Raw genomic sequence first — 15,896 nt, 5'->3', positions numbered from 1 at the left:
AAAGGCTATGGCTACACTGTAAAGATAAAGGTCGAGGTAAATTATGTCGCTCAGGGGTGGGAATTAGTCACTCCCCCTGAGCAACATAATTTGTGCTGATTTAGCGCTGTCCACACCGTGCTTATCTCAGTGCGAGAGCTTCCCCTGCTGACATAGCTACCGCTGCTCGCAGGGGCTGAAGTAGTTAAGCCGATGAAGAGCTCTCTCCCATTGGCTTAGAGCGACTACACAGAGAGCTTATGGCAGCGCAGCTGTGCTGCTGTAAATTCTCTAATGAGCCGAAGAATGATCTGCTTTTCGCATGGCAGGTTACTTCACTGCTAGGTATTTTTATTTTGGAGCTAATTCTTATTTGAATATTCAGGATTATTTTTCAGAATTCATGCTTTCCCTTCAGATGGGCAGGGGCCCATTTTGCAGATGGGTCAGAAAGAAAGCTGCCCACAGGGCTCTTCACGGTTCATAGGGACTTTCAAAGAGAACCATTTTAATGCTGATGAGAGCAGGAAATCCTAAAACAATAGGAAGAAAGGGGAAGGCTCCAGGCTAGTCAGATGATTTCTTTTAAATGAAATCACTGCTTTCTCAGAATTTTATGCACATTTCTGGCCACAAAGACTTCAGTATGCAGCAGGCAAATTCACAGCTCATGGAGAAAGTAGGTCAATTCCCCAGGAGCGCTGCAGCATACTGAAAGGACTCCCATGAGTACAATGGGGAAAATCTTGGAAATGCTACTTTGGAATGTCAAGGAGAGCGGGAATTTTGTCCAAAATACCTTTTTAGTCTCTGGCCTTGGGTGGGATGAGAGAATGGGAATGACACTGAAAGATGTCAGACACATGCTCATGCATATAATATATTGTCATTTGTATATCTGTGTCCTACGCCAGGTGTATATGACACCAACTAGAGTACCAGATGAGTGGGATGCATAAGAAATGGGATGGAAAGTAATACTGCAGATAGATAAGTAATACTTATTTGTTAATAGCAGAGCTCACTATCTTCTTGATGCTTTCCAGACATTCAAGAAGAGACAGACCTTGTCCCGAGGAGCTCACAGTCTAGCATAATACATAAACTCCCAGACCAAAATGGTCTTTTCTTCAAGGTTACAAAACATGATTTACCAGCTGGTTCTGTTTATATTCAGCTAAACCATGTGAGGAAAACGGGAGTGCTTTGTAACATCACGCAAACCCATAATATACATTACAGACCTAATTCTCATTTAGAATCATAGAATCATAGAATATCAGGATTGGAAGGGACCTCAGGAGGTCATCTAGTCCAACCCCCTGCTCAAAGCAGGACCAATCCCCAATTTTTGCCTCATATCCCTAAATGGCTCCCTCAAGGATTGAACTCACAACCCTGGATTTAGCAGGCCAAAGCTCAAACCACTGATTTACACTAAGGCTGCCTTCCACCACCCTGGGCAATGGAAAAGGGGCCTTAAAATATGCATAAGCTACATGCAAGGCCTACAGACAGCCCCGCAACCTGAAGCAAATACTCACCAACAACCACATACCACACAACAGAACCACTAACCCAGGAACTTATCCTTGCAACAAAGCCCGTTGCCAATTGTGCCCACATATCTATTCAGGGGACACCATCACAGGGCCTAATAACATCAGCCACACTATCAGAGGCTCGTTCACCTGCACATTCACCAATGTGATATATGCCATCATGTGCCAGCAATGCCCCTCTGCCATTTACATTGGTCAAACTGGACAGTCTCTACGTAAAAGAATAAATGGACACAAATCAGATATCAAGAATTATAACATTCATAAACCAGTCGGAGAACACTTCAATCTCTCTGGTCACGCAATCACAGACATGAAGGTCGCTATCTTAAAACAAAAAAACTTCAAATCCAGACTCCAGCGAGAAACTGCTGAATTGGAATTCATTTGCAAATTGGATACTATTAATTTAGGCTTAAATAGAGACTGGGAGTGGCTAAGTCATTATGCAAGGTAGCCTATTTCCCCTTGTTTTTTCCTACCCCCCCCCAGATGTTCTGGTTTAACTTGGATTTAAACTTGGAGAGTGATCAGTTTGGATGAGCTATTACCAGCAGGAGAGTGAGTTTGTGTGTGTATGGGGGTGTGGGGGGTGTGTGAGAGAACCTGGATTTGTGCTGGAAATGGCCCACCTTGATTATCATGCACATTGTAGGGAGAGTGGTCACTTTGGATGAGCTATTACCAGCAGGATAGTGAGTTTGTGTGTGTGGTTTTTGGGAGGGGGGCGAGGGGGTGAGAGAACCTGGATTTGTGCAGGAAATGGCCCAACTTGATTATCATGCACATTGTGTAAAGAGTTGTCACTTTGGATGGGCTATCACCAGCAGGAGAGTGAATTTGTGTGGGGGGTGGAGGGTGAGAAAACCTGGATTTGTGCTGGAAATGGCCCAACCTGATGATCACTTTAGATAAGCTATTACCAGCAGGACAGTGGGGTGGGAGGAGGTATTGTTTCGTATTCTCTGTGTGTATATAAAGTCTGCTGCAGTTTCCACAGTATGCATCCGATGAAGTGAGCTGTAGCTCACGAAAGCTCATGCTCAAATAAATTGGTTAGTCTCTAAGGTGCCACAAGTCCTCCTTTTCTTCCAGCAAAATGGAATTTTCTACAACAGGATAAACATCATCAGTGGAACACACAAGCTTTATCCTTCTTCGACCTGCCTTCTCTAGCTTAGACACAGAGCAGAGTGGACATAGTTTAAAAAAAACAACCCATCTCATCCAGTGCACTAAATAGCCCACTAACAACTACTGGATGAAACAAAACAATCACTATGCTCTCAAATGAACTCACACAGAAAAACAATAAAAACACCATATCGGCCACGGCTGAACACTTTTCACAGTGATCACTCTGTACCTGGCTTATCAGTCCTCATCCTCAAAGGAAACCTCCATACACCTTCAAAAGATGAGCCTAGGAGTTTAAGTTCTTACCTAGATCCTATAAATCTGAATAGAGACTGAATAGAGATCGGAGTGCTGGAACAATTTTTATAGTGGAGGTGCTGAGAGCCATTGAACCAAACTGTAAACCCTGTATATCATGGAAACCACTTCAAGCCAGGGGGTGCGGCAGCCCCCCCATCACCTCTAGTTCCAGCACCTATGATAGAGATACTGGATTTATGGCTTATTACAACAATTGATAACCTACTGAACCTCATCCCCAGCTTTTTTTTCCCCTTTCCCCCCTATGACTGGACAGATGTTTAAGGGGCACTTCACCTTCAGTGCTCCCTTGAAATGTGTTAATTACTTAGGCTAAACAATCTGTTCCATCTTGTATTTATCTGTGATTCTCTGAGTACATTTCCCAGACTTGAGACGCTCTGTGTAAGGTTGAAAGTTTGTCTCTTTCACCAACAGAAGTTGGTCCAATAAAATATATTGTCTCACCCACCTTGTCTCTCACAGATTTGAATGGAAGACAGGTGTCTAAATCCTCTAGACTGCTCTGAACAGCTCAACCATTATTTGTGCTACATTTCACATTTTCCCAGTAAAGCCAAATTTCTCGAGTTACCATGCCCAAGCCTAAAAGTAACAGAGAAAATAGATCAAATGCATTTTTCCAGCTCCTATACGTGCTCTAACGTAACTTTACTAAACACCAAGGTTTCATGATTAAAGATCTACATTTCACAACTCTCTATACCTATAAATAGATGCTGGATCTGAATCATTAGAAAATCAGAATTCTCACTTCTCCGGTGGGATACAAGATGTCTAGACCTGATGATTTGCAAGGTATTGGGCTTAAAACTATCCCACCACATGCCTTGTATCTCAAAAAGTAATTTTCACTGCCTGCTTTTATCTGAGTTGTATTTGGGGGAAGAAAAAATTAACTATTTTGGGGTTAGATCATTATAATTTTTATTAAATGACAGCTGTCTGAAAACTGTTCTGAAATATGGAGTATTAGAAGTAGTTTAAGCAGAAATGGATTTGTAGACAGAAAGCAGGTGAAGAGGCAGAAGGTTAAAATTAAATTTATTACATAAATGAATTTGTTAGTTTATTCCATGATTCCACAGCTTAGTTAATAGATACAGAAATAAAAGAAGTGTATCAATATCACGGGCACATATTTAGATAATATATGTGATTATGCTGCTCACATAATTTGTATTTTCAAAACCATGATACAAACTGACTTTATATTAGACTTGGAGATGTCACTGAGAATGTTATTATTTACAGGGTAATAAATTCAAAGGGGAAAAATTAGAGGTATAGAAAAAAAAAGAGAGAAGTTGAACAAAAGAAGGGAGATAAATGATGCGGAGTGCTATCAAATTTTGTTGCCACTTGTTTGGGAAGGTCATTATTTGCACATTTGTGGCTACCTCTTACACAGGTAATGCAGGTATCTCAAATATAACTAAAAATATGAGCAGTGTAAAGTGTTAAACCTACCAGTCATCACAGAAGTTTTGGCACAAAGGAACAAACTCAATACCAGCAGTGTTGTTGGGATTGATCCAGTGAGCGGCATGCGGCGAACACCGGTAAAAACATTCGATTTTCTTCATGTAATCCTCGCAGCTACATTGAGTGAGAGAAACAACAATTAAGTCTGCTTCTCAGCATCCAAGATTATAGTCCACACTTTCCAACAGGTTTCGACAGCACCCATCACGATAGATTAGATGGAGCAATTTAAATCCATCCTCTTGTCCTATTTGTGTATAGATTCTAAACTTATTCCTTTGTTGTTGTATGCAGGTTTTGCCTGTGAAATTACTGGAACTGGACAAATCATGCAAAAAAGGTCTTGAATATTCACTCTAATTTTTAAATGAATTAATTAGTCATGTTTGGGCCCCTTTTGTATTTGCTTTATATAAACATTTGAGCTACTGAGTTTTTGCTGGCACGAAATGGTCAAGTTCAAAGCAATAATAAAATGTAGCCTCAAACCACAGCATAAAGCTTTGTTTCTGTGTTATACTCTCATGATTTCACCAGTATTTAGATTTTCTCTAGTCCAGCTGAAGTTACTGAAAAACCACATATTGTAGTTGTTCTCCTGGGAGTGGCAGGCAATAGCTATTACTTTTGCAAATATGTTTTTGCTTAATTGTTTTGCACTTTCATTCTTTTATTTGTGTAGCCTGACATATTTGACAACTCTCAAAATCTAGCAATGAACTATAAACCTCAATTAGGAAAACATTTTTTTATGGTTACAAAGCTCACAAGACTACAAGAATTTTTCTCATTATTTGCAAGTTTCCTTTCTGGCTTCCCTTTTACATTTTGTTTTTTAAGACTTAATCTAATTTATCTGTTTGTTTAAACAAGGGACAAGGCCCTGTCGATACAAATTATGGGCTAGATTCAATGGTATGCTCCGGCTGCTACAGAAGTACAAAGCAGGCATGGTTGTAAATATGGCTTAACCAGCCAGGTAAACCAGGTTTACTACTGGTTTGCATTGCCAGATTATTGCACACCAGAGAGCATTTTTTAAAAAGAGCAGGTCTTAAGAGCAGTCACTCCTCTTCTGAAATGGCAGAAGCCACTCTGCCTGAATAAAGTGTGATTAAGGCTCCATGGATTTTGGGTGAGGAGAGAAGGAGCAGAGAGGAGCTGCGCAGACAAGGGGCCAAGATGGGGGCAGCCACTTTAGGTAACATCTCCAGAAAAACCTATGGAGTTTCCATCAGAAATTCCAGGGGGAGTTAATGTTGGCAGTTTCAGCTATTGTGGAATAGTCCTATTGCACCAAGACATAGACAATATCAAAGCTGACTTACGATTTACTGAGAATCCCACATCTGTTCCAGTAGCTGTTGCTTACTTGAATTACTGGTGAATGAGCCAACTGCTCTGTGAAGTTTGCATAACAACAGGAAGCTATTGGAAATAAAACAAAGAGACTACAATGAGGGTTTACTTTAACGCTCAAAATTTGGAAAACTCAATTTAGAAAAAAGAACAGGAGTACTTAATGAATCTTTTGGGCACATAATCCAAAATGGTAACAACTGGGAGGGAAGCTTTACAAAAGAAAGACTTTCTACGACTTGTAAGTGAATGATCTTGGAAATGATAATGTGACCACTGATTAAGTGGGACTGAACTGGCATCAATATTGTTTTGTGAGAATGTATTCAGTCAGTGCCAAGAAGCTAAGTGGTGTTTAACCAGCTGTCCTATGCTGGAGGAGTGAAATTTCTGAACTCCAGCCTTTTAATATAGAAGTTATCAAATAAAGAAGAAAAAAGATGACATGCAGTGAATATTGGTTTTATTCTTACATTTATATCCAGTACAGCATTTTAATTTTCAGTGTTTTCATACTTTTTCTGACAGTCTCTACTCTTAATCAGGCCAGAAACTTAATTAGGACAATAATTTGTGCACAATCAAGATGATTATGCTGTATTTTAAATATTCTCATACTTAATCCCATCAGGCCCAAGTCATCCCTAGTGCAAGCTTAAGTAAATGGAGTACAACAGGATGAAATCTGGATCATACATTTTTGAAGTTCAGTTACTGAAGCCAATAGTTTTGCAACTGGTCTCAAGGAGGGCAGTATCTGGCTCTGCATTTGGAACTGGATGTAGTAAGGAAAAAGCCAATAAAAGTTGCTTTTCAAACAAAACTCCTATTGTAAATATTGCACAGTGTTAAAGTAATTAAAAGTATGCTAGGGACTGTTAGTTGATACAAAGGTCAACTTTTAAACTATTCTAAATTCTATGCCAAAGATTAAACAGCTCTTACATTCAGAGTACAGTGTGCATTCATGGATGTCCGGCTCAGGGCTTGGTCTGTGCTTGTGAGTTCCCCCCTCCAGACATCTATCCCATTTGCAGGTAGATGTTGCTAGGATAGCAAAAAATAGGACTACAGCAAACTTGAACATCTTCATTCTGCACTTGCCCTGTAAGGAAATAGACATTTCAGTGAGGTCCTTTATCTCTGAGAAAAGTCTGGTATGAAATTTCCGCTCGATTATAAAACTAATAGGAAGGACTGTTTAGAAAAGGAGAAAAATTAAAAAGTGCTAAGCAAAGATGGACAGACAAGTATTTATACGTGTATTTGTCCCCTTTCTCTTTCACAGTATCTTAATATTATTAACAGCCAAGATTTTTAAGCCAAGAGGGACAAATGACTGAGATCAAGAACCTCAGGCACTGAATCTTAACACAGCTTGAAATTCATGGGAACATACACATTGTCATATTACATCAGGCTAGAGGTCTCTCTGGTTCAGTAGCCTATTTGGGACAGTGGCTGGCACTAGCTGCTTCACAAGACAGTGGAATAATGATAATACCTATTTCTTATATAGCACTTTTCATTGATAGATCTCAAAGCACTTTATCCTCACGAGACTATTGTGAGATAGGGAAGTATAAGTATCACCATTTTATAGGTGGGGAACTGCAGCACAGAGGCAAAGTGACTTACCCAAGGTCGATAATCTCTATCCGGTCTTTATTTTGTATACCTCTATCTTGTCCCCTCTTATTTATCTCCTCATAAACTAAATAGTCCAAATCTTTTCAATCTTTTTTCATATGGAAGTTTTTCCAGACCTCTCTAATCATTCTTGCTGCTCGTTTCTAACCCCTTGATATTTCTGCTACATCCTTTTTGAGATACAGTGGCTAGAACTGAAAGCAAAATTTCAGGAAAGCTCAGACTATTGATTTATATAATGGAATTATAATATTTGCCATATTGTTTTCCGTTCCGTATACATCCTAACAGTTTTGTTTGCTTTTTTAACTTCTGGTGCACACTGAGCATAGATTTTCCGTGAGCTATCCACAGTGATGACTGGGGATAATATTTTCAAAAGCACCTCAGTGACTGAGAACCCTAATTCCCTAAATCATTTTTTAAAGTGGGACTTAGCTCCTAAGTCACTCTGGCTTTCTTAAAATTTTACCTCGGGTCTTTTTTCCTTATGTTTTTTCAGTTAATTTATAACCTCATAAAGTGTACAGATCAGGCAAAAATATTATTGTGATAATTTAGATACAAGCTGTAGATTAAAAAAATATAAATCATGTAGAGCAAAGTTAGTTCTAAATAGTTAATTAAAAAAAACCCAATAAATGATTTCAGGTCTCCTATAGATACACTGGTGTAAATTTATCATGGTGTAACTCCAGTGACTTCACTGGCTTTGCAGCATGGATTAATTTGTTCCATAAATTTCAGGTTTTTGTTGCATCCTGTAGAAAATTATGCTTTTCACACAGTTACAGGTGAACTCATTCTAATGGCTTTTAAGACAATGAGCCAGATCCTCAGCCAGTGTAAACTGATGTTGCCTCCTTGACTTCAGTGGGGCTCTGCTGATTTACAAAAGCTGAGGATCTGGCCTAATATTTTCTGCATCTTCGACAGATGATGAATCCAAAAATTAAAAAATAAAAATAACTGTCTGATTTATGTAAATCTAGACCCTTCCACATAAACCACATCATAATTATTTGTGCATATTAAGAAAAATAACCTGCAATCCTTAGGGAAAACTCCCCATGAACTTTATTGGAGAGTTTTGCCTGAGTAAGGACTGCAGGATCAGTCCCTATATTACCTTTCAGTATAAAGAAATCAAAATATTACAGGAAAATAACAATAACAATTGTCTCTGCAATTTGAGTACTGTTTTCTCACCTCTTCTGCTGTCTCTCTGATTGTTACCTCTTCCCCAAACTGAAAAACAGTAAGTAGCTTTGAACCTCTCTTCTCTCTATATATCACCTAGTATCAGTGCCCCAGAGTTTGTTTGCCTCAGGAGAGTTCCTTGACTCTTTGGAAAGCTAACAGGTTTATCTCAGGAACACACACAATCAGTACACAAACTGACCTGCTTATAATAGTCATTTATTGCTTGCAGATCACTAATGGTGAACAAGAAAATACAGGTACAATAGATAGGGTTTTTAAAAATAAGCAAAAAACCCAAAACTAAAAGCAATGCCCCCTCCCACCAAAATTCACCAAGAGTTCTAGAAGAGATAGAAACCTTTCTTGCCTGATAGTATAAACCAGTCTTGAACTAATGGGGGTTTGGAAGAAATATCCTCTATGAGCAGGTTATTCCCTATCTATCTACAGCAGGGTTTCTTGCACCTTCCTTTGAAGCATCCGATACTAGCCATTGTTAGAGACAGGATACTAAGCTGCATGGATCACCAGTTTGATCTAATATGACAATTCCTATGTTCTTATTTATTACTTATTATGATTATTTGTATTGCAGTGGATCAGGACCCCACTGTATTATATCCATAAAACAACCACTGTCTTGCTTTTAACGGGCATTCTGCAGAAAGTAGTTATGATAAGCTTAATTTTAACTATGGATAGGAACATTTTCAAGCAGATGCTCAGTAGCATGCTAGAGCCCTGTATCACCATTTGGCACATCAAAGGAGACACACAAGGTATGTGTAGCAGTCCCGTGTGCGTATTTTGGGTTGCAGATGTTGCAGCAGCAATCAGCACAGAAGGGGTTAGGAAACTTTCAGCCAAATTCAGACATTGCCTAAACAGGTTGGCTTTGGTAGTATTTTAAACCCACCTTGTACTCAGTTTGCATGGATGTAAATGACTACACAAGGTGCAAGGCAGTTGAGAGTAGGGGCTGATTTAATTTGTGGATTAATAGAGTTCAAGGCAGAAGGGACCATTAGATCATCCAGTCTGATCTCATGTATAACACAGGGCTACAGGATTTCACCCAGTTACCTCTTCACTGAACTCAATAATTTGGCTATGTCTACACTAGCACTTTTATGGGTAAAACTTTTGCCAGTCAGGAGTGTGAAAAAAAACCACCCTGACCAACAAACGTTTGCTGACAAAAGCGCCGGTGTAGACAGTGGTATGTTGGCGGGAGATGCTCTCCCACCAACATAGCTACTGCCGCTCATGGGGGTTGTTTAGTTTTACTGATGGGAGAACACTGTAGTGGTACGGCAGGGCCGCTGTAAGGTCTGTAGTGTAGACACAGCCTTTGTGTTTGGTTAAAGCATATCTCCCAGAAAAGCTTCCAATCTTGATCTGGAGACATCAAAAGATGAATGACCACTTTCCTGGTAGTTTGTTCTAGGGTGACCAGATGTCCTGATTTTATAGGGACAGTCCCGATATTCTGGGCTTTGTTTTATTTAGGCACCTATTGACCCCCATCCGCTGTCCTGATTTTTCAAACTTACTAGCTGGTCACCCTAGTTTGTTCCAACTGTTAACTACCTTCACTGTTAAAATTTTGAGCCTTATTTCCAGTCTGAATTCGTCTGGCTTTAATTTCTGGCCATGGTTTTTTGTTTATGCTTTTCTCTGCTTGACTGAAGAGCTCTTCAGTATCTGATATTTTTCTCACTGTGAAGATACTTATACACTGTATTCAAGTTACCTCAGTCTTCTTTTTGATAAACTAAACAGAGGTTAGCTCTTTAAATCTCTCACTATAAGGCATTTATTGCAGCCCTCAAATAATTTTTGTGCCTCTGTTTGAAACCCTTTCCAATTTTTTCAACATCCTCTTTAATGGCAGAATTGTACATTGTATTCCAGGATCAGTCTCACTAATGCTGTGCACAGAAGTAAAGTCACTTCCCTAATTTGACTGTTTATACAAGGATTTGTATTAGCCCTTTTTGTCACAGTATCACACTAGGAGGTCCTGTTCAATTGCCTGTCCACTATGACACTTAAATCCTTTTCAGAGTCACAGTCACTGCTTTCCAGGATACAATCCCCCATTCTGTTGGTGTGGCCTAGCTTATTGATACACTAATTGCTCCTTAGAAACCATTTCATTTTATCCACTTAGGAGCAACTAATTTCATTTTATCAACTCTATTTTTTTAATAGAGGAAAAAATAGTTACAGTTTATGCACAGTAGCTACTAGTTAGAACTATCACATTAAAACTAGAAAGTGATTAGTCTACATTATAAAACAATCACTTACACATTTTCACATAAAATAAATCCATTTTAGAGTTGTAGTCAAAATAGCATTTAAGGATTTTTTTACTCCTACAACATAAATTGGCAAACTGATATGAACTAAATAGAAAGAAAATAATTGTTTCTGGCTTGATACTTTATACCATATGTCAAGCTTCAACATGGTGCAGGTTTTTTTACAGCTGAGTTCAAAAGCTCTGAAAATAAAGGCTCTTAATGACAATACTAATGGATTTTTATGTACAGCAACATTGAGCATGGCAATCAGTAATATTGGTTGAAAATAAGAATACTTCACACTTCTCTAGCACCACCTATTTTAGGATCTCAGGGCACTTCACCAAATGTCATTAATTAAACCTAATACCTTTCTGAGGTGGATAAGTACTATTATCAGCATTCTATACATAGGAAAACTGAGGCCCAGCCCAGAGGATTAAACTCAGCTCTTGTGTCAGTGGGCAAAATTCCACAGATGCATCTCCAATACATTCAGCTTACTCCATGACTGAAATTGCCCAAGAAAGAAAAACAGACTTGCTTAAGGTCATGCATATCAAGTCCAGGGCAGTCACTGGAACAGAATCCTGACTTGTAAACCACTGCTTTCAATTTGAGACCTCGCCTTTAAGCCTTGCTGCTGTTTGCTCTGGCCTCCACACCTGCCTGGTATATATATATGCCGTTCTCTACCTCACGGGAACACCCTACACTCCCATGTTCATCCTTATAATATGACTGTGTGGTATCTAATGCAAAGTTTGTCATGTTGGGTGTCTTTGGAAGGCTCATGATGTACTGAGCATTGTTGTTATGGTAATGTTATAGGTTATAATTTCATGTATATAGTTATGAGGCTGAAAATGTGTCCTCATGGCTTAAAGCAAGCTGAGGCAAAAACTCCCCAAGAGCAGAGGGGCAGTTCACACCTCATCAGGGCATGTATGGACAAAACCAAGCCCAGCCTCACAGAAACAAAGGACACTGGCCTATGCAACAAGAAAGGATCTGTTGGACTCTCAAGTAAGTCACCCTGCTTCCTCTGATCAGTTTGGGACTGCGATGAGGTAATGTTCACCTGACGCTGAAGCGGAGAGGGCAAAGCCAAGAGGGAAGAAAAAACATGATAAAAGGGAGAAATTTTCCATGCTCTTCCTCTCTCTTCCACTTTCATGTACAGACATCACCACCAAGCGACTGAAGCGCTGATCAAAGGGGAGAGCCTGGCTGAAGGGCAACCAGCCTGCCTGTGGTGAGAAGCATCTAAGTTTGTAAGGGCACTGAAAGTGTTAAGATCAGCTTAGAATGTGTTTTGCTTTTATTTCATTTGACCAAATCTGACTTGTTATGTGTTGACTTATAATCACTTAAAATCTATCTTTATAGTTAATAAATCTGTTTGTTTATTCTACCCAAAGCAGTATGTTTGGTTTGAAGCGTGTCAGAGACTCCCCTTGGGATAACAAGCCTGGTACATATCAATTTCTTTGTTAAATTGACAAACTCATATAAGCTTGCAACGTCCAGCGGGCATAACTGGACACGGCAAGATGGAGGTTCCTAGGGTTGTGTCTGGGACCCGAGATATTGGCTAGTGTCATTCAGTTGCACAATCCAAGCATCTTATATGCCAAAGGCTGTGCATGAAGAGCCCAGGAGTGGGGGTTCTCACAGCAGGGCAGGGCAAGGCTGGCTCCCAGAGTCAAGGATTACTAGAGAACTTTTAGTGTGTGCCAGCAGGGTCCACAGAGACCAGCTGATACACAACACTATTGTGCACTAAAAATTACTCCCCTCTGGTGTGGACAAATGCATGCTGTAGACAAGCCCTTAGAGCAGGGGTGGCCAACCTGAGCCTGAGAAGGAGCCAGAATTTACTACTGTACATTCCCAAAGAGCCACAGTAATACGTCAGCAGCCCACCGTCAACCCCGCCATCCTGCTCCCAGTGCCTCCCACCCACCGGCAGCCCCGCCAATCAGCGCCTCCCGCTCCCTCCCCACACCTCTCGATCAGCTGTTTTGTGGCGTGCAGGAGGCTCTGGTGTGGAGGGGGAGGAGCGAGGGCATGGCAGGCTCAGGAGAGGGGACAGGAAGGGATGCAGTGGGGGCAGGGCCTGTGGCAGAGCCAGGGGTGGAGCAGTGAGCACCCCCCGGCACATTGGAAAGTTGGCACCTGTAGCTCCAGCCCCGGAGTCGGTGCCTAGACAAGGAGCCGCATGTTAACTTCTGAAGAGCCGCATGAGGCTCCGGAGCCCCAGGTTGGCCACCCCCCGCCTTACAGGTATATGTACACCAAAAGATTTGTTGAAACTTCTGTTACAGAATTGGCATGCAAACTGTATTTATAGAAAACTGGGATATTTTTCAGACTTTGAAGGGGATCCAGAAAGGAGCTGTCACAGTTCCAGAGTTACTGGACCTCTGATCCCTCCTCTAGGGTATTCAAGTTAAGGTCTCAGACCTCTAGCCATCACCTTTCCCTGGGCCGGAAACCATCTTCCAAGTGGAGACCCTGGCAGATCTAAAGTACTTCAGGTGTTCTCACAGGGCCCGTCTCTGGTCACAGTCTCATGCTTGTCTGCTCTTGAACTGAGTGTGAATGACCCTCTCCTCAGGTCATGGCTCATATTTTAAACAGTTTCAAATCCTCTGTCTGCCCAACACCTTTGAACCAGGTCAAAGCAGTCTGTCTGCTATTCCCCAGGGGTGAAAATATAAAGGACTTGTTATCTACATTGTTTCAGTATTGGGGATTTGCATTCATTACTCCCTTCTGACTTTAGTTCCTGCAGGAAACATCCTTTATCTTATCCATTTAGCCAGGCATACAACCACTGGCCCGCCCATAAAGATACATATCATGTTTATCAAGTTGATAAAATAGTCTTTGAATATTCTGTGTTCCATAACATCACTGCTGTCACAGGAACAGTTGCCTGGGGATTCGGCAGGGTTTCCAGCAGCAAAGAGGAAGGACAGTGAAGTCTGTTTGACACCTCTCACACATTACTGTGTCGGCTGAGGTCGAGAATGGCATATAGAAGTTCACCAGAGGGACCAGGCTCAGGCACTGTAGAAGGAATACTAGCCCATCATAATCCAAGATGAAGACTCCTGTTCCTTTTTTATTTTAAGGTATACTATGGGTAGTTAGTTTATGGATTGTTTTATATTGGGAGGTGAGTTACTGGGGATTTCTGTTTTCATGACAGCTCTAGATTTTGAGTGGGTCATATTGCTTTTTCTAGAAACAAGGTGGGTGAGGTAATATCTTTTACTGGATTGACTTCTCACCAACAGAAGTTGGTCCAGTAAAGGATATTACTTCACAATCTCTTAACATCCTGGGACCAACATGGCTACAACAACACTGTATACAATATTGCTTTTCTGTAAGTTACGTTATTGCTGAGTTGTACTATTTTCGGTCAGTGACTATCTAATCTAATCTAATCTAATCTATCTATCTAATTATTAGCTGTGGTACCTATAAGGCCCCCATTCCCATAGTGTCTGAGCACCTGACAATATTTAATGTCCATATCAATGCACTGTAACGTTTCTACCTTTTCATGTTTTTAAATAAAACTAAAACATATGTAACATTAAGATACATGTCCCAGAGGAGTAATAAAAATTCATGTGATATAGCAGTCCATTATTTTCACTCAGTTAATGGCTGATCATCTGACTGAATGATCATGGATCATGATGTTAATCAAAGTATGTTTCTATGCTGAAAAGTAACTATGTAAAAATGACACCTGCTTACTCTACAGACTTGTTCCTTTTTTGAGAATCAGATCTTATATTAGCGACTGAAGTAAGTTTTTATCACTTTGTATTCCTGTTAGCATTGCAGAGCCAGCCAGTTAAGAAGAACTGAGCTGGATTTTATTCCTGCTTGTGTATCAACAAAATAATTATTTACACACTTTCAATCAGTTACTCCTGTGCAACCCTATTTCCTTCAGTGGGGTTCCAAAGATGTAATCAAGGCATGATCTGAAGACAATAGAATTTCCCAAATAGAATACATTTCCCAAATGTAAATGAGAACATAATTTGGCTGACAGAATTTTTATTATGGATGATGATGCATGAGAATGAAAAAATTTAGTTTGCTTTTCATATCTCAGGTTGCGTTTGCAGACGTGCCAATTAGAAAAAAAAGAATTTTTACTTTTTGAGCATATTTAATCTAGAAACCATTAAGAGGCAATAAACATAGGATGCCTTAGTTATAACTGTCACACACACACAGTCCTAGTAAAGCTCCCGCTGCTGGACACTCACTAGGCTGCTGAGTTGGGTCCCAGTGCACTGGACTCGTGCTCAACGCTTCCCTGTACCCAAAAATGCTGAAGCACTACTCCTCCCCTTGGCCCCTCTAACACACTTCCTAGGCACAGACTCCGTCTGCTAGTCCTTCATGGAAATTAGACCACGTTGCTAGCCTTGTTGCCGATGGTCTCCAGGACCACTCTTGACCCCTCAAACTCTCCCACAGTTTAGCACACCCTTTTCCAGAATTCCAACCATGTGGCCCCACTGGGTTGACAATTTAACTATTCAGGGGCACCTGATAGTTAAGCCAACTGACACACACGTGGATTCTGCACATGATTCTGAATACAATTACTCTTTACTTTGATAGCACGAGAAATACAGAGCTAGACAACATAATGAACACATCTGGATCTAAGTTCCCTCTAAGCTGTGCGGCCGTGCAGCAGCCTATTAAGTGCTGCACAGGCGCTCAGGGCTGCGGCAGGGACAGATGCCACTCCCCCAGTCCCGGACCTGCCACAGCCAGGGGAGAAGTACCCCTCCCCCAGCCCCAATCCAGCCCCAGCCCAGCCCTGCCACCGTCAGGGGACAGGAGC

At 40.7% G+C, this 15,896-nt stretch overlaps 1 protein-coding gene across 2 annotated transcripts in view; it reads right to left on the bottom strand.

Annotated features, from left to right (window-relative positions):
- Positions 1-15,896, bottom strand: part of LOC140916342 (riboflavin-binding protein-like) — a 33,520-nt gene that overhangs the window by 10,267 nt on the left and 7,357 nt on the right. For both annotated transcript variants that reach the window (XM_073357856.1, XM_073357855.1), the window contains 3 exons: positions 6,789-6,948; positions 5,813-5,912; positions 4,470-4,598 (listed from right to left, as the gene is read on the bottom strand). In XM_073357856.1, coding sequence (XP_073213957.1) covers positions 4,470-4,598; positions 5,813-5,912; positions 6,789-6,936 — 377 coding nt within the window. In that variant the 5' untranslated portion in view covers positions 6,937-6,948. The remainder of the gene's footprint in view (positions 1-4,469; positions 4,599-5,812; positions 5,913-6,788; positions 6,949-15,896) is intronic.

Source organism: Lepidochelys kempii, chromosome 8 (assembly GCF_965140265.1).
Source record: "Lepidochelys kempii isolate rLepKem1 chromosome 8, rLepKem1.hap2, whole genome shotgun sequence".
Lineage (NCBI taxonomy): Eukaryota > Metazoa > Chordata > Testudines > Cheloniidae > Lepidochelys > Lepidochelys kempii.
Note: the sequence above shows the minus strand (reverse complement) of the source record. Positions and strands in the feature narration are given on the sequence as shown.